The 25,243-nt window shown below is 38.9% G+C and overlaps 1 protein-coding gene across 1 annotated transcript in view; it reads right to left on the reverse strand.

Annotated features, from left to right (window-relative positions):
- The window catches only part of LOC128857932 (longitudinals lacking protein, isoforms A/B/D/L-like), a 188,880-nt gene that overhangs the window by 91,422 nt on the left and 72,215 nt on the right, over positions 1–25,243 (reverse strand). The window contains exons 2-4 of the mRNA XM_054093788.1: positions 5,847–6,038; positions 3,725–5,122; positions 3,491–3,622 (exon numbers count right to left, since the gene is read on the reverse strand). Of these exons, the coding sequence (XP_053949763.1) occupies positions 3,491–3,622; positions 3,725–5,122; positions 5,847–6,038 (1,722 nt within the window). The remainder of the gene's footprint in view (positions 1–3,490; positions 3,623–3,724; positions 5,123–5,846; positions 6,039–25,243) is intronic.

Here is a 25,243-nt window from a genome sequence, read left to right on the forward strand (position 1 = left end):
TTATCAAAATAACATTTTTTAACCGAGATAAATTTTTTTTTGTAAGCAAATTTTATAAAATCTACAAACTTTATTTTTTATTGAAAACAAAGAATTTTTTTGTAAGCACATTTGACTTTTTTTGGTTTAAAATTTTGTTTATACTAAAACAACATTTTTTTTTAATAAATATTGCTTTCAACCGGAATATTTTTGTTGTTTTGTAAACAAATTTTGCTGTTTTAAAAAAAACTTTTGGGGAACAAATTTTATATTTAATTCAAAAAATTTTTTTGTAAACAAATTTTACTTTTAAGTGAAAAAAAAACTATTTCTTCGTAAACAAATTTTATTTTTGTTTAAACAATTTTTTTGTGGAAAAATTTTATTTTTAATTAAAAAAAATATTTTTTTTGTAAACAACTTTTACTTTTTTGCTACGAGTTTTTGTAGAACAAATTTTGCTTTTAATTCAAATTTTTTTTTGTAAGCAAATTTTATTTTTAACTGCACAAATTATTTTCTAAAACAAAATTTATTGTTTCGTAAAAGTTTTTGTTTGCTATTTTAAAAAAAAACACCCCTCAAATTTTCTTTTGCTAACCGAGTATTCTGTGAAAGTTTCCAAAACATTTTTCGAGTTATATTCAAATGTATACAGTGAACCAGTGAAAAGTCAGTGCAAAGTATCTGAAGTATCCTTTATGAAGCGCCCTCGACAAAGTATCTAGCGAAGAGCTAGCAGACAAATTCTTATTAGCACTAACTACCATTAATTCGTAACCCCCGATATCTTCTCAGACGCACCCAAATATTACAAACATACCACTTATTTCTTATAGAAATATAGTTCGTATTACAACAAAAAACCATGTGCGTTAAGTTTCAAAGTTTGTACTACAAAATTTTTCAAAATTTCACCAAAACTTCTTCCATCAAATTTTAACCAGAATTTCTAGAATTTTTCTGAGAACGCAGTTTTATAGCTTATTGCATTTTAGTGTGCAAAGTGCAAATTCCGACTAACTACAAAAAACTGTTTATATTTGGCAACTTGGTTTGTCGACTATGCCAGGTTTTTTCTTCCAAATAAAAAAATTGGAGCACACAGCAAAAATTTGAGTACAGCGAAAAAAATCGTCAAAAATCAACGGTATTTTGTAGTCACCTGAAGCTTGCACTTTGTTAGACTAAAATTCAATAAGCTATAAAACTGCGTATGCCAAAAAATTCTAAATTCTGGTTAACAGTTTATGAGAACAGTTTTGTTGAAACTTTGAAAATTTTCATACAAAGTTTGAAACTTTGCGTTCCATGGGTTTTGTTTTAGTATAAACTACCTGTATATTCGTTGTGTGCTTATAATTCTGAACGGAGTGTATATGAGAACAGAACGTGGAGTACGAATATATATTGGGCAGGTCCAGTACATTGCGTTCGTTTGTAAATTGAACGAGGCATCGCTAGATCGATTAGTAAGCAGGTGCGCAGTATTTTTTCACTGGTTCGCTCACAAAGATAATTGTGTTGCATCAACATCGACGCGCTCTCTTCTTCGAAAAACCCTATGTACATGCGTTATATATTTATGCTTTGAGTTTTGAACTTTGAACTTTGCTTTAATAAAATTTCAAAAATATGTTTGTTAATTTTCGAAATTTATACTGGATAATTCATTAGTAAAGGGATACACCACCTACATACCTGCATAGGTTTTAAAATACCAAATTATGAATTCTTTTGAAATTTCATGGTTCAACTCTTTTCATGTGACATATTTTTGGTTTTGCTTTTTATCAAACAAAAAAAAAAAAAAAACACGAACATCAAAATTGGATACATGCAAAACTAATATTAATTTCGTAGAATTTCACGAAACGGGCAAAATGAAAAATCTGCGTAAATTGGATAAAATTGAGCACATAAAATGCAGGAAACTATTTTCATGTACACTATATACGAGTATGTGGTAGTTAAAGGAAAGTTAAAGCTGAATGGGAGAGGGGGTGGAGAGCGGAGGGATGTAGGCAGCCGTTGGGCTAAGGCTGTGTAACTCGTACATGTCGAAATTGGTAATCTAATAAAATGCACAACAAATAGGCAAAAACCAGAGAAGTGAAATGAAATACAAAAAAAAAATTTAAAACCAACAACAAAACAAGAGAGCAAGGACAATTGCATATGTATGCGTATGAATATGTTGGCACATTAGTTTTCATACACATTTCATTCTATATATAGAACGTCAAAAATTGAGGACACGGAAACATGCGACATTTATGAAATAAAAATGTAAATAAAAATGTAAATCAAAATGAAAATGAAAATCAGCACCAACCAGAATGGACTAATAAAATGAGAAATTCCAAAAATTACCAACGAGTTAATAAATAAAATAAAATTAAATAAAATGAAAAACTGGCGACAGAAATAGCGGGAAAAGCTGGGTGAGGAAAAGTTGGGAGAAGCAGTAAAGTTTGCACTACCACCACCACCACTGAGTTTCTGTGGAATGCGCGCGTGTGTGTGTGGGAAAACAAATGGCGGCCAAATGGGAAATAACTAAAATAATACACTGCACGCGCGGATAATGTCGGAGCAGCGTATATTATTTGCTTGCGGAAGGTTTGTATTATTTATCTAGCAATTTTTTGAAATGGCAAACATGCAACACTGGCAAACATAAAGTGTCAACTGAAAATTTATATGCAAAGCAAAAAGTGGTTGGGAGGCAAAATTTAGCAGAAATCGGAAAGGGAAATTTGAATTGTGAACAAATCGTGCAACATTTTACGTTTTCGAGCAATTTTTTAGCTATTTTTGGGACTTGTTTGGTAGAGGACAATTTTCAAATTTTTTTACTAAGCGATTTTAAGCAGAAAATTGGAAAATTGCGCACTTATAGCTTCGTAATATGGTTAGGATTTACTTTTTTTTTCGTTTTCTTTTAATTCAATTTCCTTTTTCACATAGGTTTGGTGGAGGCTATAAATCAAAAAATGTGTGCTCTATGTGTGGAAACTAAAAATGTTTGCATTTCAAGCTTTATCGCACTTAATTTTTTTTCTTGTTTGTTTTGAATTTGCTTGCCAGCGCCAGCAACTATTAAATAATAAATAAAAAATCGCCATTGAAGTGAAAAATCGTAATAAAAACATAAACCGAAGTGGAAATAGTGAAAAAAAAAAAAAAATATATATATAAATATGTAAACGTGATGTAGTACGTTGATATGTAGTAAGTAAACAAATTCATAGACAAAGAACACGACGAAGAGCAAAAAATATATTTAAATATATATTGAATATATTTGGTGGTATATTTATGTAGTAGTAGTAAGTAGTAAGTAATGTAACGGTATCATTTGAGTTTGAAAATCGAAATCGAACAGGAGTGAAAACGTCAACAAAAGAAAAACTAAACACTTTTTTATTTGTACTTTTTTTGTTTTTTTTTTGGTTTGTTTTTATGGATTAAGAAGGGCAAGCCGTAAAGGGTTTTGTGCACTTACCGATTCGTGTGTTGTGAGACGATAATCCAAATCACCACCTAAGCCGCCGCCCGCTGACGCCGAGCGCGGCTGATGCATATGTCGACTGTTGCTGTTGTCATCCTCGCTGCAATCGATCTCTTTCTTGAGCGACTGTGTTTGCGTTAGAAAAAAACAAACAAACAAAAAGCAAACAAAAGAAATAATTCAACGAAAATCTATATTCTATTCCACGATGTATATTCCAAAACTCACCAGTGGCACCGACTGCACTGGCCCCAATCCGGACGTACCCGCCAGCGGTTCGTTGCCCGCTGCTGGTGCTGCCGCCGACGCACTTGGACTCAAGACTACGCCCGACGTAGCCGATAGCATGCAGACGCCACTGCTGCTAGGCCGCTCGCCTGCCACGCTGCCGCCATCGCGTGGACTACGTGAAGTGGCGCGATGCTGCTGCTGGTGTGAGAGATCCGATGCGAGTATGAGCCCTCCGCCGCAGGATGAGCTTGTAGCTGCAGCGGGCGTGGAACGTGCCGATTCTGGATCACCGCCACCGCCACCACTGCCACCACCTAGTGGTGAGGGCAACGCCAACGAAGCCGCTGAATGGCTAATTGCTGCGCCGATTTTCATATTCAAGCCCATGGCATCATTCGAGCTATTATCCTCTACATCCTCATCCAGATCCATTTCCTCGTCATAGCTATCGGGTTCTTCGATCTTCTCCACCACGCCCAACGTGAGACCCATGCCACTTACGTCCAGCACGCTACAGGAGGCGGGTCGTGCGGGTGGTGAATCGAGCAAAGCACCACAACCACCACCGCCGCTGCCGACGCCACCACCCTCATCATCATCTTCATCGTCCGAGTTATCATGTCGTCTTGTCCTGATATCGCTATTGCCATTATTGTGGTGTGACGCTGTTTGTGTGCTGCTCCCGCTTACGCCACCACTGCTGCTCGCATTCTTATTGTTGCTGCTGTTACTTTTGCTTATGACATGCGTCGTCGCATCACGTTCCTCGTTCGAGGCGGCTATACCACATTCCGCGCCAGTTGCTGATTCACCGCTACGTCCCTGGTAGAGATCAAGTGGCAGCGGCGATGAGTCACGTTCGGGTGACATTTGTTGACGTTTAGTAGGGGGCACCGCTGACGGACTGCCGCCGCGTTCACCGCTGGCGTCTCGTTTTTGCGCTGTGGACGCCGTTGTTGTGGTACCGGTTACACCGGCTGCCGTTGACGTGGACGTCGTTGTTGTCGAGGCAGATGCTGTGGCAGCTTGCTGTTGCTGTTGTTGTTGTTGTGTTACCGCTGCAACGGCCGCTGCGGCAGCAGCGACTACTGCAGCTGCTGTGCTGACTGGCGTCGTTGTGGTTGCTGCTGCTGTCGTCGAGACTGAGGTGGCGGTTGTAGAGGCTGAGGCAGACAAAGAAGAGGCGACGGCGTTGGCGGCTGTCGAAGTGGCTGATGTGGCTAAGTTTGCGGCTGAGGTGGCGATCGATGTGGTGGACCCGCCCGCTAGCGCAGTATCGACGGGACTGTCACAGGTGCTCTTGCTGGGCTGCGAGTGCGGTCTCAAGCGATCCGGTTCACGTTCTGGCTCTCTGAGTGTTGTATTCTGATTGGTCATCTCTGCTAAGCCCTTAACCTAAGAGGGGGAGTGGGGGTGAATGAGGGTGTGAGTAAAACAGGGAGAAAGAAAACGTTGTGATAAAGTTTGGAAAATGGAAAAAGGTTGGTCAAAATATGCATTTGAGTGCATTTACAAATTTTATCACGCAAACTAATCAAATTTTAATATAACCGAATTTTTTTTCTTCAGTTCTTGGAGTAATGTTTCCGAGTAAAATGTCGATTTTTTCTGTTTTTTTACAGTATTCGTAAAACATTAAGTCCCTTGTACTGCACTTGGGCCCCCTTTTCAATTTTCTTTAAATCTCGCCGATCTGCGAAGAAATCTGAGTAGATCTTGTGATGCCAAGGAGCCAAGTTGGTCTCTTGGACATTTCGATTAGTTTGTGTTACACATTTTTAAGCTGCTAGTCGCATTTTTCTCAGTTTTTAATCTGAAACCAGAAGACTTAAGGGCGCGCAAAAATATTACTTTCTCTACTTTTCTCGCGAGTGATTTCGAAAAAAGTTTTCTGTGGCCTAAGTAAACCTCAACGTTAGAAGCTCAGAAGTACATTTTTTCTTCTCAGCTATCCCAGATCAAAGAAAATAGTGTGCATTACCCCATAGGGATCAGGCAAATATAATTCAACAATATTTGTTTTATAAGATTTTTGTTTTTTTTTGCGGTAACTATCTGCTCTTAGTTTCCCTGAAGCACTATTTAGTTGATGCTCTCAACTCGCTATTTAAGCACTTACTTTTAACGACTCGGCCGTTTTGAGCAAAGCTGACAACTGACAATATTGCACGTTAACTTCGCCCTTGTACATGAATTCGACTAATGTTTTCAGTTCGGCTAAGCGGACGTCCTTCAATATCACAATTGGATGCTTTTCGGGGTGGTCCAGAAAAAGGCTCTGGAAATATGAAGAACAGGCCGAGAGGACCACCTAAAAGGAGACAGAAAAAAGTGAAATACTAAAATTAGTAACTAAATTAATATGATAAATAAGTAAGGGAGAATGGGGAGTTGTGGGACGGGTTTTGTTTTTGGACCCGTATTACTCAAAATTTTAATATTCTGCATATGTCAACGATGGAATCTTTAGTCAATGAATACTGGAAGCTATTGGTATGGCCTATTTAACAAAACTACAATTTTCCTTAAAATTAAAATTGTATATAATTATATAAAATATAATACAAAATACTAAGATGTGGGGAGTTGTGAGACACCATGGTTTAAATCAATAAAAATGACTTATTTTAGTTATTAGTTCTTTATTAAGATGAAAAATAGAAAAGAAAAGACAATTGTTATAAAAAAGTGTATAAAAAATGCAATGCCATCAATCTGATGATTCGCAGTGAGAAAATGTATAATAACCAATTCGTAAATTGGCACACTTTAGGTGCACAGCTCGATCGCATACATTGCATTCGGCATTGCACAGCGGAAAAACAATAAAAACTCAAATTTAACCAAAAATTTCATGATATATATCCAAACAATGCATGAATATTGCGAGGTACTTATGAAAGATGCGTTCAAACGTCGAAAAAAACGGTGTCTCACAACTCCCCACATTTGTTGTCTTACAACTCCCCAAATCGTTTTTTTTATAAATGGCCGCGTAGTCATAAACATATCGAACGTTCATGCCCAAGTGAATGTGTAAACTCAAAGCTAATAGGACAATTAATAATTTGTATATATTAACATTTGCAATTTGCTTCAACAACTGATCGAATGTATCGCAAAACAAATGATGAAAAAAACTTACCGAGAAATTCCAAAACACAGTAACTGGAGAGACGCGTCGAACGCGTGTAAATATGACCAATGCTAGCTGAAAAGTGAGATCGCATCGAGAACACTTGTTGACACTTAAAATCGAATGTAAACAAATGAATAATGCCGAACGGTAACAATGTCTCACAACTCCCTATGTCTCACAACTCCCTATTCTCCCCTATGATTTATATGAAAATGTTTTGAAAAATGTATTAAATGATGGTTTCAGCAATTATTAATCATGAAATATTAATTGTGCATAGTTCTCAAATTTTTACAAAATTTCATTTTTCTTGATTTCGTGGGAAAAACTATACAAATGGTGCATTTGAAACAAGTAAAGGGTGGTTAAGTTTCAAGGGCCGGTGTTGATTTTGAATAAAATATAATGTTTTTAGGAAATTATTGTCATTTCTCTTTATTATGATAATATTGATATGGCTTAATTATGTATGGAACAAAATATTGGCCAAATGGCCTCCGCGGCCTCGGCGGCACACCTCCATCCGATGGTCCAAATTTTCGATGACGCTGAGGCATAACTGAGGTTCTATGCCATTAATGTGACGAATTATCTCATCCTTTAGCTCTTGAATTGTTGCTGGCTTATCGACGTGCACCTTTCCTTTCAAATAACCCCAAAGAAAGAAGTCCAACAGTGTCAAATCACATGATATTGGCGGCCAATTGACATCGCCGCGACGTGAGATTATTCGGCCATCAAATTTTTCGCGCAAAAGAGCCATTGTTTCGTTAGCTGTGTGACAAGTGGCACCGTCCTGTTGAAACCACATATCGTCCACATCCATATCTTCCAATTCGGGCCATAAAAAGTTCGTTATCATCCCACGATAGCGAACACTATTCACAGTAACTGCCTGACCGGCCTCATTTTCGAAAAAATATGGCCCAATGATGCCGCCGGCCCATAAACCGCACCAAACAGTCACTCTTTGTGGGTGCATTGGTTTTCTGGCAATCACTCTTGGATTATCATTCGCCCAAGTGCGGCAATTCTGCTTATTGACGAATCCACTGAAGTGAAAATGTGCCTTATCATTGAAGATGATTTTCTTCGAAAATTGGTCATTCACTGTTGCCATTTCCTGCCACCATTATGATTATTGACGACGCTTGAAATGGTCAAGAGGCTTTAGTTCTTGAGTCAATTGCACCTTGGAAGCGTGTAAATGCAAGTCTTTATGCATAATGTTCATCAACGACGAGCGTGAGAGGTGCAATTGTTGGGCACGACGACGAGTTGAGGTGGACGGCTCTTTAACCACACTATCGCGAACAGCAGTAATATTTTCTGCAGTACGAGCTGTACACCCGTTTTCATAATAAGCCTGAATAACCTTAACGCGTTGCTCGATTATGTATCTTTCCATGGTTCAAATTGAGTTAGTCTGAAATTGAGAAATTTCAAATGAAATGGAGAAAAAAGCTTGACGTTTAGGTGTGGTTCACATTCAACATCGGCCCTTGAAATTTAACCAACCTTTATGAAATTAAACCATGGACTCAGTTTGGGTATATCTGTATAGGGATATGTATTTGCCAGCAAGCGCTTAGCTAATTTTCATAAGAAGATTTTCCAACCATTACAAAATTTTGCCATTTTCACGAATGATCAGATTTTATATGTAGAAAAAAGCTTCATAAATATTAAAATTTTTTCCTTTAACGCAATTTTTCTGGAAGAGTTTCAAGTCCAATATTCGCAGGCAGTTGTTAGGCACAACAAATACAAATAGCTTCGCCTGTTATCGCATTTGTTGTTGTTGCTGACGATGGTGGTAAGTACGTACTCATAATTTGCCTTTGTTGCAGGCAGCCCACCTTGGCGGCAACACAGAGAACTCACTTCCCCAGGCCTTTCAACACTTTTCTTTTTCCGTAAACTTTAAATTTCTTCGCTTTTTGTTGCCTCAGCTTGGTGAAAACTAAGGAGTGTTATTTGTGAAATATTCGATGATATTTTATGATATGCGAAAAAGAATGGCAAAGGAAAAAGAATCTGCCATATGCCGCATATATAGCAACAATAAACACTTGTGGACAGTTGTAGTGCAGCGCGTGCAACATGCGGCGAGCTTAGAAATGGTTGTTGCCGCCTGTGGCCGCCAGGGCAGTGGCGAAGGCGTTAACAGCGTGCCGCGCATGCGCCGAATCGCACAATCGCACAATTGTACAATGCGCAACAAATTGTAGCAAGTACTTCGGCGAGCTGGCTGATCGCATTGCATTGCAAGTGTTGGCGTTGGACTAGTTTTTTGTTTATGCAGTGCTGGGGTACAGAAAGAAAAAACAAAAAAAAAAAACAAAATACACATAAATATTAATGCATGGTAAGAACAACGTTAGCGGTCGTAGCGCATATTTTTTTAAGTTTTTCAAATTTTTTTTTGATTTTGTAAAGAAACACTTTTGGATATTTTCTGTACTCCTTCCGCGAAGTCTCGCACTGCAGTTGCTCGTAAGCCACTTTTCCGCACTCCGCGCTTATCCTCTGCGCGCTCACCTCAATCACCTCGCTCACACTCATACGCTTCACATCCCCTTGGCTGCGTCGATTTTTATGTGCGCACGCGCAACGCATTCGCGCAAATTAAAACACGCTACAGCAACAATCGTTGCCGGACAGGCGGCCAGCTGCGCAACAAAACAAACGGCTTCAACGCCTAGGGGTAGGCAATGATATGCGATGCATATTTCGTGCGCACTTGCGGCCCACAAAACTAATGCCACATTGGTCACAATGCCACCACGCTCCGCAGCACCCACACCCTCATCCTCTGCCACGGCCATGTGCCAGTGCGTTAGTTTCAATTGCATTGCTGAGATTTTTGTATTGTTGTTGTTGTTGTTGCTAATGTTGTTACTTTGCAACTCATATATTGCGTTGGAGCTGCACACTGCTTTTTTGTGCGATTTGTTGTTGCTTTTGTGCGCAGGCGCTAACGATTTGTTCAGGTTGTAAATAAAAGAAATTGTTGCGCTTTGCGGGAAATTGAAAAACATAAGCACAACAACAATAACAAGCATCACAACACAGCAAAGTAACAACACGAAAAGTAATATTTTAACGCAGCCGCAATTGTAATAACAATAACAACAATAACAATTGCCTAAATGGTTATGTGCATTTCGAAATTTATTCCCTCATATTTACTAATGCATTTTTTGTGGCTGCGCCGTATGTGTATGTGCGTGCATGTATTTACGTGCATACACAAATATATTTTCCTTGGGACAGTTGTTGTGACCGCAGCGCGCACATTAGGGAAATTTCAATTACCCCAAAAGAGCGTCCCGAAGCGTGGCAGGCTGGCTGGTTGGTTGTGGGTTGGTTGGTTGGTTGGTTGGCCAACAAACTGTGTGAGCGAAAGTGGGCCAATTGCATTTGCGATTTTGATATTTATGAGATTGCGTGGTGAGGTTGGCGATATAAATATTTATTTAGTGTCATATGATTTTATTTATTTTCAAATAAAAAACTAAAAAATACTTAGCGACGAAAGAAACGGCAGAACTCCACGTGTAATGAATCAGATCGAATATTGGTGAATACTTCTGGGTATGTCAGATGGGCATGGTTTAAGTTTAAGCTGGCTTGGCTAGTGCCGGGTGAAAAAGCGTATTTATGTAGAATAAAAACTTATATGTATAGGTTCGAATCTCCGTGCATGAAACAGCAAAAAGATAGAAACAGTTTTTTCTAATAGCGGCCGCCACTCGTCAGGCAATGGCAAAGCTCCGAGTGTGTTTCTGCCATGAAAAAGCTTCTCATAAAAAATATCTGCCATTCAGAGTCGGTTTGAAACTGTAGGTCCCTCCATTTGTGGAACAATCTGAAGATGTACGCCACAAATTGGAGGAGGAGCTGGGCCCAAAGACCTAACAGAAGTGCAGGCGCCGATTATTTTGCGATCGGTTTCGTATCGTCAATGAAATTTTGCAAATACTTCAAAAGCTGATAATCATTTGGTATCAGGCAATGAATGTTCACAGGCGACTAAACTGGATGATTGGTAATTTTTTTTTAATATTTACAAAGATTTTCGAATTAAATTTTTATTTTTATTCTTTATTTTTTTAATACTGTTCATGGTTTCACCAAAATCTTATACCAGGTTATTCAATAAGTTTTGCGGTTCGATAACAGAGGGCGTTGCTACTAGCCAAATTTTCTTTTGTTGTGCTGAACACGATTCACGTCAGGGCGTCCAAAAATTGCAATAACACCAGAAATCGTGGGAAAAATACAGGAAATGGTATGAGAAAATTACCGAGTGATTGAAGGAGATTTCGTAGAAGCCTCACTGGACAGTGTAATATAAGTGTTGGGTTTTAGGCAGCTATGAGCAGAATCTGTGCCGCATTCGCTAAAAATAGAACAAAAATGCATTCGAATGCGTCTTTCTCAGCAACATTTCGAGCGTTTTCGGAAGGATATAATGAAAGCGTTCATTAATCGCTATATCATATATCACCATGACCCTAAATCAAAACAGGAGGCTAAAGAGTAGTATAAACCTGGTTCTACGGCTCCGAAACAAGAAGATGTTAGCATCAGTTGTTTGGGATGCAAAAGAAATTTTGTTTGTGGATTACTTGCAAACAGATAAAACAATAAATTCTGAAAATTATTTAACCTTTTGGACCAGCTGAAAGAAAAAAATCCTGAAATAACACCCAGTTTGCAAAAAAAAAATTTCATCAGGACAATGCACAGAGTCTGAAGAACAAAAAAAAAAACATTTTGAAAAAGGCTAAAATCTATGAATTAAAGTTCAAATTGTTGGAGCATCGGCCGGATCCCCCAGATTTGGTCTCTAGCGACTTCCCTCTGCTTCCAGACTTAAAAAAATGCATGCGAGGAAAGCGTTTTTCATCAAATGATGAGGTCATAACAGCTGCGGAAACGTATTTTGCAGCCCTTCCAGATTCTCACTGCAGGGATGGAATTCATAAATTGGAATCTATTTGGAGCAAGTGTATTGATGTTCAGAGAGACTATACCTATTATTAAAGTGTATTTCAAACCATAAAATTTGGTTTTTCTTATCGAACCGCAAAACTTATTGAACAACCTAGTAAATCAAACTTTCAAAAAAAAAAAAAAATCAAAAAACAAAAAATTTATTTCCATATAAATTTTGAACTTTTTAATTTAAATTTTTAGTAAATTACAATAGTAAATTTGAGTATGCAGTAACATGGCTGATGAAATTTTGACAGAATTAATCCAAGTCTCAAGCGGCTAAAAAATGGTGTTGAATTTTAATAATTTTTGTTTTGCTTACGGCTTACGGCTTTTTCACTTTATTCCATATAAAATGAGTTTCTTGAGAACGAAAATGCGCATTAATTTTATTAAAATTCCACGAGCCATGTTACTGCATACCGAAAATTTGTATAAAAATTTATTTTAAAAAGCTTAAAAGTTAGATGAAAATTTATTGAAATTCTCTGAATTTTGTGTAAAGCTTCAAAGTTTGATTTGTATGACTTCATGTAAAGCGTGAACAATATAAAAATAAAAAAATAGAAAAAAAATTTTACACGAACACCATTGCAAATACCAGATGTCTTTTTTAGGTTCACGAGAAATATTGTTACCGATAACTATGGTTTGGCAGCTGGGAATGGCTGTTTACATTTCTATTCAGTAAGGTTTGGCAAAGTCATCATGAATCGTTTAATGCCCATACAACGCTTCCGAATTGAAGAAATTTATGATATATTGAAAAAAATAGATCTGTTCGCGAAGTTCATAGAACGCTGATGGCATCATCGGTCCTTATTTCATTCGCGGACGAATGAGGCAGGAGCTGCAGATGAATGGCGAGCTCAATCGAGCCATGCTTACTGAGTTTTTTTTGCTACCAAAAGTTAATCAGCTAAACATGGACGACATTAGGTTCTAACAAGCGGCGCAACTTGTGCCTTACAGTGCGCTTAACAATCATGTGTAGCAAAATTCAAGCCACCATTGACGACATGCGGCCAGATTTATTGGAAAAAGTAACCAAAATTTGGACTGATCAAATGGACTACGTAACTCCTAGCTGCGGCGGGCATAAGCCAGACAACGTATTCAAAAAAATTATATTAATGCTATCAAATTATCTACCAGATTGTAAAAAAAAAATTCCTTCGAACAAAATTGCAATTTTCTATTATCTTTTTAAGTTCTAAAGCTCTTAAAAAACAACCGATATTTAAAACAAAAATCACTTTTGCTCGCCAGTGTACTTATACGTCCGCTGCAAAAGAACTTTCCATTCTAGCTCTGGAAGCATTTGGCGCATCATTGAAGATATGTGCCGTCTTGCTCGCTCTTGATGGGGCACAAAGCCTTCATATTTTGGTCGCTTCTAACCGATCAACTATTTCAATATTGTTATATGTTAACAGTAAAGATTCCAATTGAATATTTAGGGCAATCGCAGCTACTATTAAGGGATGCGTCTTTTGCAATCCCCTCAAAATCCCGGTAAACTCTTCTTAGCTGCTAAACCGCAATTTTCGATCTTAGCAACAACTGAACGCAATTTAACCATAACCTTTTTCGACTATTCATCTCGTAGGTGAGCAATTTTTCTTCGCGAGTTACCATTCGCAGCAAAAAATAAATAAATCAACAGAGCACTACAGCCCTCAATTTGGTACAGGTTCATGTTACGTATGGCGAATTCGTATGCACCCGCACAACGAAGTTTTTCTTGATAGCAGCCTGAAGCAAATTATTATAAATATAAGTAGAATGCTTTTTTGTCTAATCTTCAGTGCCTGGGTAATGAAATAAGCGCTCATATGTCAACTTAGCTTCGCAATGTCCTTGATTTTATCGACATTTACGCCCATTGGTCTACTAGAACTGCGTAGATTTGAATTCCGTAGATTTTATCCCAAGGTGTTTTCTTTGGGCACGTACATGAAAGTTGGTACATACATGCCGTTTCTTCAACGTTCATATTAGTAGAACGAAATCGTAGGAATCCTCATTCTGTTCTTACATTCGATACTCAATTTGGTCCTTAAACAAAACACATTTTTTGTCTGCCTACTCAGACCCTCCAACTTGGTAGTGGTGGCGTTGAAGAGTGTATCGACCTTTTTTTCTTTTTTTAAATAAATCATGTAAAAATTAAAAGCAATTATTTTTATTTGTTAAAAATGACATCAAATAAATGTCAAGCACGAGCGCCCCTACAGGTAAAATCTGCCAAACAGTCAATTCATGAATGCCGAATTGTGGAGACGGTCGAGTTGTCGATGTTGAAGGTTGCTCAGCTAGCAAACAAAGCCACGAAATTATGTATACCTGAAATGCACGCCCGAAAAGTACCAAATAGGGGAATACTCTGAGTCTTTACATAGCTTTCGTCTTTGAAAATATTCGAGCAAAGTTACAATGCGCCATTCCATAAACTCTGCTAATCCTTCCTTTCTTGCTCTTCACTGTTGATTGACGATAAAAAATAAAAAAAAATACGAACACAGAATAGTTTCTTTAATGCTTTATGATCAGCTGTCAGTGCGAGTTTGCTCTACAATTTATTAAAAATCCAATCTTGCTAGCGATTTCCGCCTTCTCACCGTCGACAAAAGCAAAAAAAAAAAATTCAAGTCAGCTAGGCCAGCCAATCGGCCGAAAGCACCGAAAGCATTTGAAGATGCCTCCAGCAATTGCTTGACTCTAAATTCTCGCTCGTATTATGATTGTTGTCACAGCTTTAGCGGGCAGTGTACACGTACACCTCAAAAGCAACAAACAAACACGATGCAGCACTGCAATCCTGTTCTAGTATTTTGATTCGGGTTTACGCCTTTACCAATTGCCGGCGGCGATTTGTGGCGATCAAAAAGCACAAATGCACTTTTCAGTGGGAGTGACCGCAAGCGGCTAAGTTGGATGAGGCGGCATTGGCGGTTGCGGCTGTGGCGGCGACGCGTTATTACATTTCTAACGTTACTATTAGCAAAATCGAATTTCCTGATTGCGCGACGCGACGCGAAAATGGAGTATGAAACATTAGTTGGCATTGGCATTTGGTGGCAGCAAATCATTCCGCTATAGTGGCAGCAATTGCAGATGGCAACACTTAATTGATCGCGCTGTTAATAACGAGACGTTGACGCCCCCAAAAGCTAATGAACGCCACTGGCCACTGACACCGCGCAACTAAGCGGCACAAACAAATGTTAGTTGTTGTAGTTGGAACGAGCGACGAATACCAAAATGTATTTGGACAGCACTGAACAAATGTTGCATGGTGCATGAAAAACAAATGACCGAGAGGAATAAAGCCGAGCGCATCAGTTGGCTGAGCTGTGGCAAATTGGCAAACATAAATTTAAAGAGTTGCTGCCACAACTCCCATTCAATTAGAAACTGAGCCAAATAATGCGTCGAAAAGTGGAGAGGTGGAAAAAAGAGAGAGAGAGAGAGTGATGAGTGGAGAGAGCGAGAAAAAAGTGCAATAAAAGTAGCTGGAAAATAGCGAGAAAAAGTTGAAAATAAATTATACAAAATCATTGAAAGTTGCCAGTGTCAGCGCAATGCCAATGCGAATATGTTTTTTTTTTCTTTATTTTTTTGGTTTCTATTGCTGCCACCAGCTGCACGCGCAATTCCCAGAAATGATTGCAATTTTCCTACACACTCACATACACACGCACATGCCGCATACATGTACACACATCACGCTCTAGAATCATCACTGCCGCTTCAAGTTGACTGCATTGCGTGTCTGGAGGCGTTGCAATTTCCATTTCAACTCATAAAATCGTCATCAAATTAAAAGTTGCTGTGCGCATGCGCCTTCAAACAAGCAGATAGTAGCACAACAAATGCGAGAAACTCAAATGCAGTTGCAGCAGCTGGTGTTGCGCCAATTGCTGCTGTGTCCTGACCACCTCACTTGGCTCGCAGTAAATTGCGATTTTTCTAAATGTGCGCACAACAGTAGGCAGATGGCCTTTTTTTTAATTTTTTTTTTGTAATTTTTTTAATAGTTTTTTGTATGCACATACACCGGGCGCTGGAGACTTCATAATTTTACACATTTCTATAAACACACACACTCACAAAATAGTATTTGTTGCTATTGCGGAGCCTGCAGCTCAGTTCATCGCGCAAACGCCACAACACGCAGTGTCAGGTAATTTATTTAATATTTTTCGTTTTTTTCGTTTTTTTTTTTTCTTCTCGTTTTTAATCAATAAGGCAAAAGAAAATATTACTTACATTAATACATTGCGATATATTTGGCACGCACGCACAACAAATACTTGTACTGCCGCACACGGCTTCTCACTCCGCGACTTGATTCATTTGTAAGCTGTCGTAATCGTCGTTCATTGCCTTCGCGCGCGTTAGCCGTTTGTGCCTCTTGTTTATGGCTTCATACATTAGGATATGAGGTGAAAATGGCAGCAGATAAAAATAAATCTTCTGCTAAATTCACGTTTAAGGCAATTAGAAATTATGAATGGCAAACTAACATACCTACATACATACATAGAACATGCGCTCATGTGTGAGTGGCTGAGTATGTACGAGTATCATAGTACGTATGGGTGAGTGTGGCGAAACTGGTGCACTTTCGAAGAAGTTATTATGAATTGCTTGTCAGTTACTGATACTGCTTTTAGTTAGAAGAAAAAAAAGTGTTTAAAAACCGAGTCTGGCTCCCTACTTCTCCACTTTATTTGTTGCTAGTATCATAAGCTATCTATCTTCCTCTTCTTTAACCTAGCCCTATCCTATTTCGGGTCGGCTCTCCTTGTGCGAAATCTCCAGGTCACGCGGTCCTGAGTCGTCTCTTCACTGACGTTTCAGCATCACATGACGTTTTCAATGAAGTCTTTCCAGAGTTTTGGTGGTCTGCCAGGCCCTCTTCTCGCTACCTCCATCGGCAACACTGGTATTGTCATTACATGACCGTACCAGCGTAGGCGGTTTTCCTGGAGCTCAGCGCTGGTTGGAGCAACTTTATTACTACCAAGAATAAATGTGTTTTGAATCTTGTCCAGCAATGTAACTCCGCTGGCTCACCACAGCATTCGCATTTCTACCACTTGCAGTTTCAGCTCTAGTTTGCGTGGTACAACCCAGCACTTGGATGCATTTGTCATTGCCGGCTGGATAATGCTTTCGTAGATTTTTCCTTTCAATATTTGTAGAATTTTCTTGTCGCACAGAATACCGGAGGCTGCTCTCCAGCTTTGTCATCCACGTTGAAATCGGTGAGCAATTTTTCGTTTAAAGGTGCCATCTTCGCTGACATGCGAGCCCTGGTATTTAAAGCTATCGACTATTTTGAGGGTGGCATTATTTATTGTAAGAGCTGGACGCTTACAACTCGCTGTGGGAAAATGGAACTCGATTAATTTGGTCTTTGTGCGGCTTACTCGTTGCCCATTCGGTTCAAGGGCGGATGCCCTAGATTGAAGAGAGGAGGTTTAAAGTTGAGCTTTGATATACGCCTATATTAACGTTGAAGCTTTGGGTCAACCCCCTTGCACAATTCATTTGGGTAGTTACTTGATGGTAAGTGGCAATGAAGTGTTCAAGATGGTTTCCAGGATCAGGTGCTTTCTTAATACCGTTCAAATGAGATCTCTAGGCACACGGTCGACCGCCTTTTCAAGGTCAATAAAAATTCCAAACAGATTTTCGTTAATTTAGTCGGTGTTTTTCTATGACCGCACGACAAATGTGGATAGCATCAACAACCAAACTGACTGTTGGTGATCTGTTCAAATAGTTCGCCTTGTATAAGTACTGGGTTTGATTGAAAAGTAATGAGCCTTATTTTTTTTTTTAAGCAGTTTTATTAAACCTTTTGGCTTATTCAACTAATATTCTTCAAAATAGGACCCTTGAGCGTCAATACACCGCTGGTAGCGGTCCCTCCACTGCAGGAAACATTTTTTAAACTCATCTGCCGCTCTGCGCGGGAAAGCCCATTACTTTTCAATCAAACCCTGTATGTAATTATGTGCGAAACTTCATAAACAGTCTAAGAGTGGAGTAACCCTCCATAATACATGGAACTTGACACTCTCTGAAGTGCTCTGTTGTCGGATAGCCTAAGACTTAAGGTGATCTTTTTTTAGGGATAAGCAAAAAATATCTATTCGAGCCGTAAGTTACCCGCCTTACTCATCCACAACCCGCGACAAATGATGGTTGATTAATTCAGTTTTGACAATTTTTTTGAATGTTGATAATTTCTTTAGAAAAGTATAGCTCACTGCCTAACAAAAGCCATACAAATCCAACTTTGAATTGTATGCAGAAATTAGAAAAATTCTACAAACTGGTCATCCCGTTCTAATTAAATTTTTTAGAAAGATTCTTGGTATGCAGTTTTATAGCACTTTCAACTTTAACTTTAAAGTGCAGGTTTCAATTTGCTGAAAAAATCTGCAAATTTTTTGATTTTCCTCCTAAGGGTTTTGCGCATTTTCCCCATATAGCGAATGTCTCTTGGCCTAAAAGTAATCTGCGAACATTTAGGGTAACTTAAACACAATCTGTGCGAGAATAAATCATGTGAAGAGCAACAAGGGTGCAGTCAAGCAGCACTGAAATGAAATTGCTGATGAACTTGCTAGGGCGGGACAGGTGGGTGACAGATTTACGGTTCAGAACTATGGTATCAACTAGGCAGAAGCTAAATGCAGGGTGAATAGTGAGGGGATATTCAAAGAATTACCCATTGGGAAGCAACACACGAACTCCGTCGAGCCGAAAGGCTTATAAGACATTTTACTTACAATAGGGAACTGCATAACATCCGTAAAGTGGACATCAGGAAAATAAAGAGTGGTTAAATTTCTATGGCCGATGTTGAAGGTGAACCACACCTAAACGTTAAGCTTTTTCTGCATTTCATTTGACATTTTTCAATTTCAGACTCAATTCGAACCATGGAAAGATACACAATCGAGCAGCGCGTTAAAGGTTGGTTTTCTGACAGGTCGCTATTAATTAAACTACCATCACTCAAAAATTCACATTAAGAATGAGACAGAGTACAGATTCTGTCTGGAGAATGATGAAATCACAGCACATATCTTGTGCAACTGGTAACTAATTGCTTTCCTTCTCGCACTTCATTTCACAAGGCACTTGATAAATGATAATTGAGTTGATCTCTGAATTCAGTTCCTATTGTCACCAGTGCCAGTCTTTTTCTTTGATTACGGATAGTTTTTTGCACTCATTAGCACTAACTTAGTATCAAAATATGTCCAGAAATTCGATTAGGTGAAAGATCGGACCGCTTCGTTATATAAATAAAAGAAAGTAGAAAATGGATTCGTCTAACCATATGGTACATAATTGATATTTTTGAGTTAAAGATTGGATCTAAATATACCGGCATACACTTTTGATGTTTTTAAAGCAGGAGTCCATAGGATTTAGAAATGAAAATGGCACTTTATTGCGAAAGTCAATGAGATAACAAAGAAATCTCAGAGGTGACCTTTAATTAAGAAAGGAAGTTATGGCAGCTTTTGAGCAAGAAAACATAATTTCGGGGCCGATCACGATATGTTCGGTGTACTTTCGGGATTGAGGTGGCAGATAAAATATTCTCTCATCTCTTTGAGATGACAGTTATTTAGAAGATGAGATTATGGGAACTTTTGGATAAAAAAAGTAGGGATCAGTCCCGATATGTTTAGGGTAATTTCGAGATTGAAAAGACAGAAACCTTAGATGAACAAGGGCTTGATATTTAGTTAGAAAAAAATATTATAGAAGCTTTTGAGCAAGAAAACATAATTCCGGGATCGATCGCGATAAGTTTGCTGCACTTGCGGGTGCTTGGTGTCACCTCTGGATTGTAGAGACAGAGAAAACATAGTCAAACTATCCCTCCGAGATGACTTTTAATTAAGAAAGAAGTTAAAGCAGCTTTTGAGCAAGAACACATAATTTTGGGATCGATCACGTTATGTTTACTGAACTTGCGGGATTGAAGTGACATTGAAGAGACGGGGAAAACTCAGATGAATTATTTCTTTGAAATGACGTCTACTTATTTCGGTATGATTTTGGGATTGAAGAGACAGAGAAAACTTAGATAAACTATCCCTCCGAGATGACGTTGAATTAGGAGAGGAAATTATGGTAACTTTTGAGCAAAAAAAATATACAATTTCGAGATCGAACACAATGTGTTGGGTGCACTTTCGGGATTGAAGAGACAGAGAAAACTCAGATGAATTATCTCTTTGAGTTAAGATTTAGTTATAGAATTAGATTGCAGAAACTTTTGGACAAACAAATTTCGGGGCCAGTCCCGATGTGTTTGGCGTAATTTCGGGATTGAAGAGACAGAGAAAACTCAGATGAATTAACTCTTTAAGACGACATGTAATTGGAAAATGAGATTATGGGAACTTTGAGTGAAAAAAATTTTGCGATCAGCCCCGATATGTTTGGTATAACTTCGGTGTTGAAAATTATGGTTTATACTAACATTAACAATTAAGTGGTATTGTTTTAAGTCCTTTTTTGTGAGAATGTATCCCATTGTATTCCTAATGTGGTGCCCAATAAAATGGTACCTAAATATTATATTTGATGTAAATAGAGTGTATAACACACACACATACATACATACAAGGGAGGGAGCAACAAGCAGCAGCACATACATGAAAGACATTAAATCGGTATACCGGTTATGTGCCCTCAGGGTGTGCTGTGCATTCCGCACAGTATCGGAGGATGCTGTATTAGCCTTCGCGAGAATGCTACCAGTTAAGCTGACTGCACTCGAATTCGCCGAAATAAAAAAAACATCGACCGGATCCAGCACAGCTGACTAACCGATGGACTGACCGGGAGCGAAGCATCCGTTCTTGGCAGAAGGCATGGAGGAACTCCAAGAACGGACGATGGACATATCGATTGATTCCGAATAATACTTAGTGGGCATCGATGCTTTAAGGCTTATCTGCATAGATTTAAGCACGAAGATGGCCCGTTTTGCACCTTTTGGGACAGTCTAATTGAAGATACAGAGCAAGTTTTCTTTGTCTGCCCTCATTTTGAACTAGAAAGAGAAGATTTGAGTGATAGGGTTGGGAAGCCAATAATGGTTAGTAGCCTAGTAGATATCAACAGCTTGACTCAAAAGAACATTGGTCCGCTGTCAGTAACATGGCAAGAATAGTAATCACCAAACTGCGTCGCGCTGAACAACAGCGCAGATTTCTATGTAAAGGCAATAGGCCGCTCCCCCTCCCGTGAAGTATTACCTAACGGTAGTCCCGCGGTAGGGAAACGGAGCTGGGGTGGGGTTTTAGTGGGTGAGTCGAAAGACAAGTCCCACACTTTTCGGCTTTCAATGCTTTTTGCCACCTCCATACAAAAAAAAAAAACAAATACAAGGCATAATTGCATATTTACATACATACATATGTATGAGCATTAGGGCGGGTCGATTTAAAAATCGCTCATTGCTCTGTGAAAATCGTATTCTAGGGATCAAAATAAGAAACTTTGCCGAAGAAACCATACCTCTAAAACGAATTCTGATGTCCCCCAATTTGGGCCGAACGAAAAATCTCACTTTGACCCATTTAGAGTGCTCCAATCGAGTCCAAATGTATGACCGATCCCCACTAACTTTGGACGGCCGATCCACCCATGCCAGTGGCACACCCCCTGGAACTCCCCTGGAGGGTTCCCCATACAATCATTTCTAAATATCACCATTTTTGGCCTTTACATGAGAAAATAAACTAAAAAGTTCGACCCAAATTGGGGGACATCAGAATTCGTTTTAGAGGTATGGTTCCTTCGGCAAAGTTTCTTATTTTGTTCCCTAGAATATGATTTTTACAGAGCAATGGGCGATTTTTTTGCCTCCCCACAAATCGACCCGGCCTAATGTGCATCTATAAACATGTAACTTAGCATAGCGATTTTAAAATGTTTATTACTCCTCTCATGGGACTCTAATTAGCATTTAGCAATCGAGTAGTTCCACACCATTTCCACTCACTCTTTAATACTCAGCGCCAAAGTCTCTTAGATGCATTAAATTAACTTTTTAGTTCCAAAATTGGCGAAGTTACATATTTACTTTAGCATAGTAATATTCCAGAAAAGAAGTTACATTATAAAAATGCATTTATGCTGAAATATGCAATGAATCTATTGAGTTTTTCTAACGCAGGGCACTTCTTTGAATTGAGAGCAAAAGAAAAGGAAGAAATACCTACCACTCTCTAGTACCTACACCCAACCAGAACAACACAAGGCGAAGTGTTTATGTGTGCGTGCAAGTACGAAAGTACGTAGGTATATATGTGTGTGTGTGTGCATTTTTGGCAAATAAAGCAACAATCATGAAATTTATTGCAGATCGTGACAAGTTCACGAAAAATGCAAACGTGGCGAACAAGTACAATAACAATTACAACAACAATAAAGTAAGAAATGCCGAACACAAGCATTACAATTGCCATTGCGCTGCAGCACCATTTATTCTGCATAGTTGTTTGTTGCATGCAACATTTGCGTTTTGTGCGCGTTCTGCCTCAATTGCGTTAAAATTGGCTTCAATCGCTGCTGCTGCTGTGGTGGCTGCTGCATTTTCGGCTATTTTATGCAACGCTTTCGCTCCCGTTGCTTTTCTTATGATTTCAAATTCATTTCTTTCTTTTTCTATTAATTCGCATTTGGTTTATGGGTTTGCTGGTGATTTTGTTACTCATTTTATTTTTTGCTTTCTTTACGATTATGATTCGCCTTTTTCTTTGAATGCCACAAACTAAAAGAAAATACATTTATTTCTTCTGTGTTGTCGCAAGGCTTTACTTATTTGAAAATGTTACAAATTTGAAAACTTTTTTTGGCGATACCAATTCTTTTTTGTTGCTGTTTCTGCGTTGCGCATATTTTTGCGCTATTATTTCTTTATTGTTTTTGTTATTGCCGCTGTTGCTGCGAGAGTCGTGCCATTTTTTTGTGCGCACGACAATGCGGCGTGTTGCAAGATACGCGAGGCAAGCTAAATGAGCGGTCGGTCAGTGTGACGGTGAATGTGTGGCAGCTGTGTTGTTGGTTGGTACAGCCTCATCAATTCATTATTATCATCATGGGAATTTCGAGCAGAAACGCTGAAGTGACAGCGCATTGTTGCAATGCGTTGACTGTTGATTGCCTGAAGTTTTTTGTTTTATTTTAGCTGCCTTTTATTTGAGTTGTTGTTGTTTCCAATATTCTTTTTTAAACAGATTGGTACTCTTCATTACATTGTGTTTGTGTGTGTGTGTATTTGTTACATAGTGCTAAAAATGTGTGCCTTCCTCTGTCAGGCTGGATTTGTGGCCATGATTTGAAACGATTTATCGAACGATTGCACTTTGACGAGAGCTTTGAGCAGAGCGCGGTTGAAAAGAGTGGAGTGGGAAAATGGTAGAGATGACACGAAGTTGCTTGATATCGTTGGACATGAGTTCCTAGAATGATTAGCAGAATCAAGAACTCTGCGACGGTCAAAGAGTGATTTAGAAAATAAATTTGACGACGAGCCGGGTTAAACCGTCATATTAGAGTTTGACTTTGAGTAAGTTACATATTGTATACAATTGAGTTAGAAATACAGTCAAAAGTTGGAGATAGAATTCAATTGAGTGAGATAGAGAGAATAGAGACTACAGACAGAGACAGTGATATGGATAGGGATAGAGATAGGGATAGCGATAGAGAGAGAGTTCGAGATAGAGATATAGATAAAGATAGAGATAGAGAGAGAGAGAGAGATAGAGATAGAGATGGTGATAGAGAAGGAGTAGAGATAGAGATAGGGATAGAGGAGGTAGAGATACAGATAGGGATAGAGATAGAGATAGAAATAGAGATAGAAAGAGAGATAGAGATAGAGATAATGAAAGAGATAGTGATAGAGAAGGAGTTAGGGATAGATACAGAAACGGATGTAGAGATAGCGGTAGAGATAGAGATAGAGATAGGGATAGCGATAGAGATAGATATAGAGATAGAGATAAGGATAGAGATAAAGATAGAGATAGAGATGGTGATAGAGAAGGAGTTAGGGATAGATACAGAAACGGAGGTAGAGATAGAGATAGAGATAATGATAGTGATAGAGAAGGAGTTTGGGATAGATGCAGAAACGGAGGTAGAGATAGCGATAGAGATAGAGACAGGGATAGATATAGATATAGAGATATAGAGAGTGATAGTGATAGAGAAGGAGTTAGGGATATATACAGAAACGAAGGTACAGATAGAGATAGAGGAGTTAGGAATAGATACAGAAACGGAGGTAGAGATAGAGAAGGAGTTAGGGATATATACAGAAACGAAGGTAGAGATAGCGATAGAGATAGAGATAGGGATAGATATAGGAGGTAGAGATAGAGAAGGAGTTAGGGATAGATACAGAAACGGAGGTAGAGATAGAGAAGGAGTTAGGGATATATACAGAACCGAAGGTAGAGATAGAGATAGAGATAGAGAAGGAGTTAGGGATAGATACAGAAACGGAGGTAGAGATAGCGATAGAGATAGAGATATAGATAATGATAGTAATAGAGAAGAAGATAGGGATAGATACAGTAACGGAGGTAGAGATATAGATCTAGTTGCGATAGACTGTGTACATGGCGAAAAAGTCTCGGTCAAAACTCTCACATAGATTGTGTGCATAGATAGGTATCTGGGTAATGGATGTAGGTGATTACATTTCTTCTTCTCCGTTTTCTTGATTGGCGCGATAACCGCTTACACGATTTTGGCCGAGTTTAACAAAGCGCGCCAGTCCTTTCTTTCTCATACTAACGGGCGCCAGTTGGACACACAAAGGGAAGGCAAGTCCTTCTCCATCTGATTTTTCCAACACAGATGAGACCTTCCTCTTCCTCTGCTACCATCAACTGGTACCGCATCGAATACGTTCAGAGCCGGAGCATTTGCATCGGACCAGCCATCCATATGAGTCCATAGCCACCATAACCGCTGGATCTTTATTCGCTGTGCTATATCTGTGATGTCGTGTACGATATTCGTCGCCACCAACGTGCAAAGGACAAAAATCTTCTGCAGAATCGTTTACTCCGCCTGATCGGATGTTGCCATCGTGCAATTGGTCTTACAATATACAAATGTTTACGTCCACTTTGGTCCTCTATTTTCACAAGAGTTACCCTGATAACCCTTCAATAGGCACCACCAAAGCCATCTATTCTTACTGACGACTCATAATCTAATTTGCAGCGGTTTGCTGCGCATTTTGCAAAATTCTCGCATATCACCGGCGGTTATAGATTCAATTCCGCGTATCTGCTACAGAT

Source organism: Anastrepha ludens, chromosome 3, assembly GCF_028408465.1.
Source record: "Anastrepha ludens isolate Willacy chromosome 3, idAnaLude1.1, whole genome shotgun sequence".
NCBI lineage: Eukaryota > Metazoa > Arthropoda > Insecta > Diptera > Tephritidae > Anastrepha > Anastrepha ludens.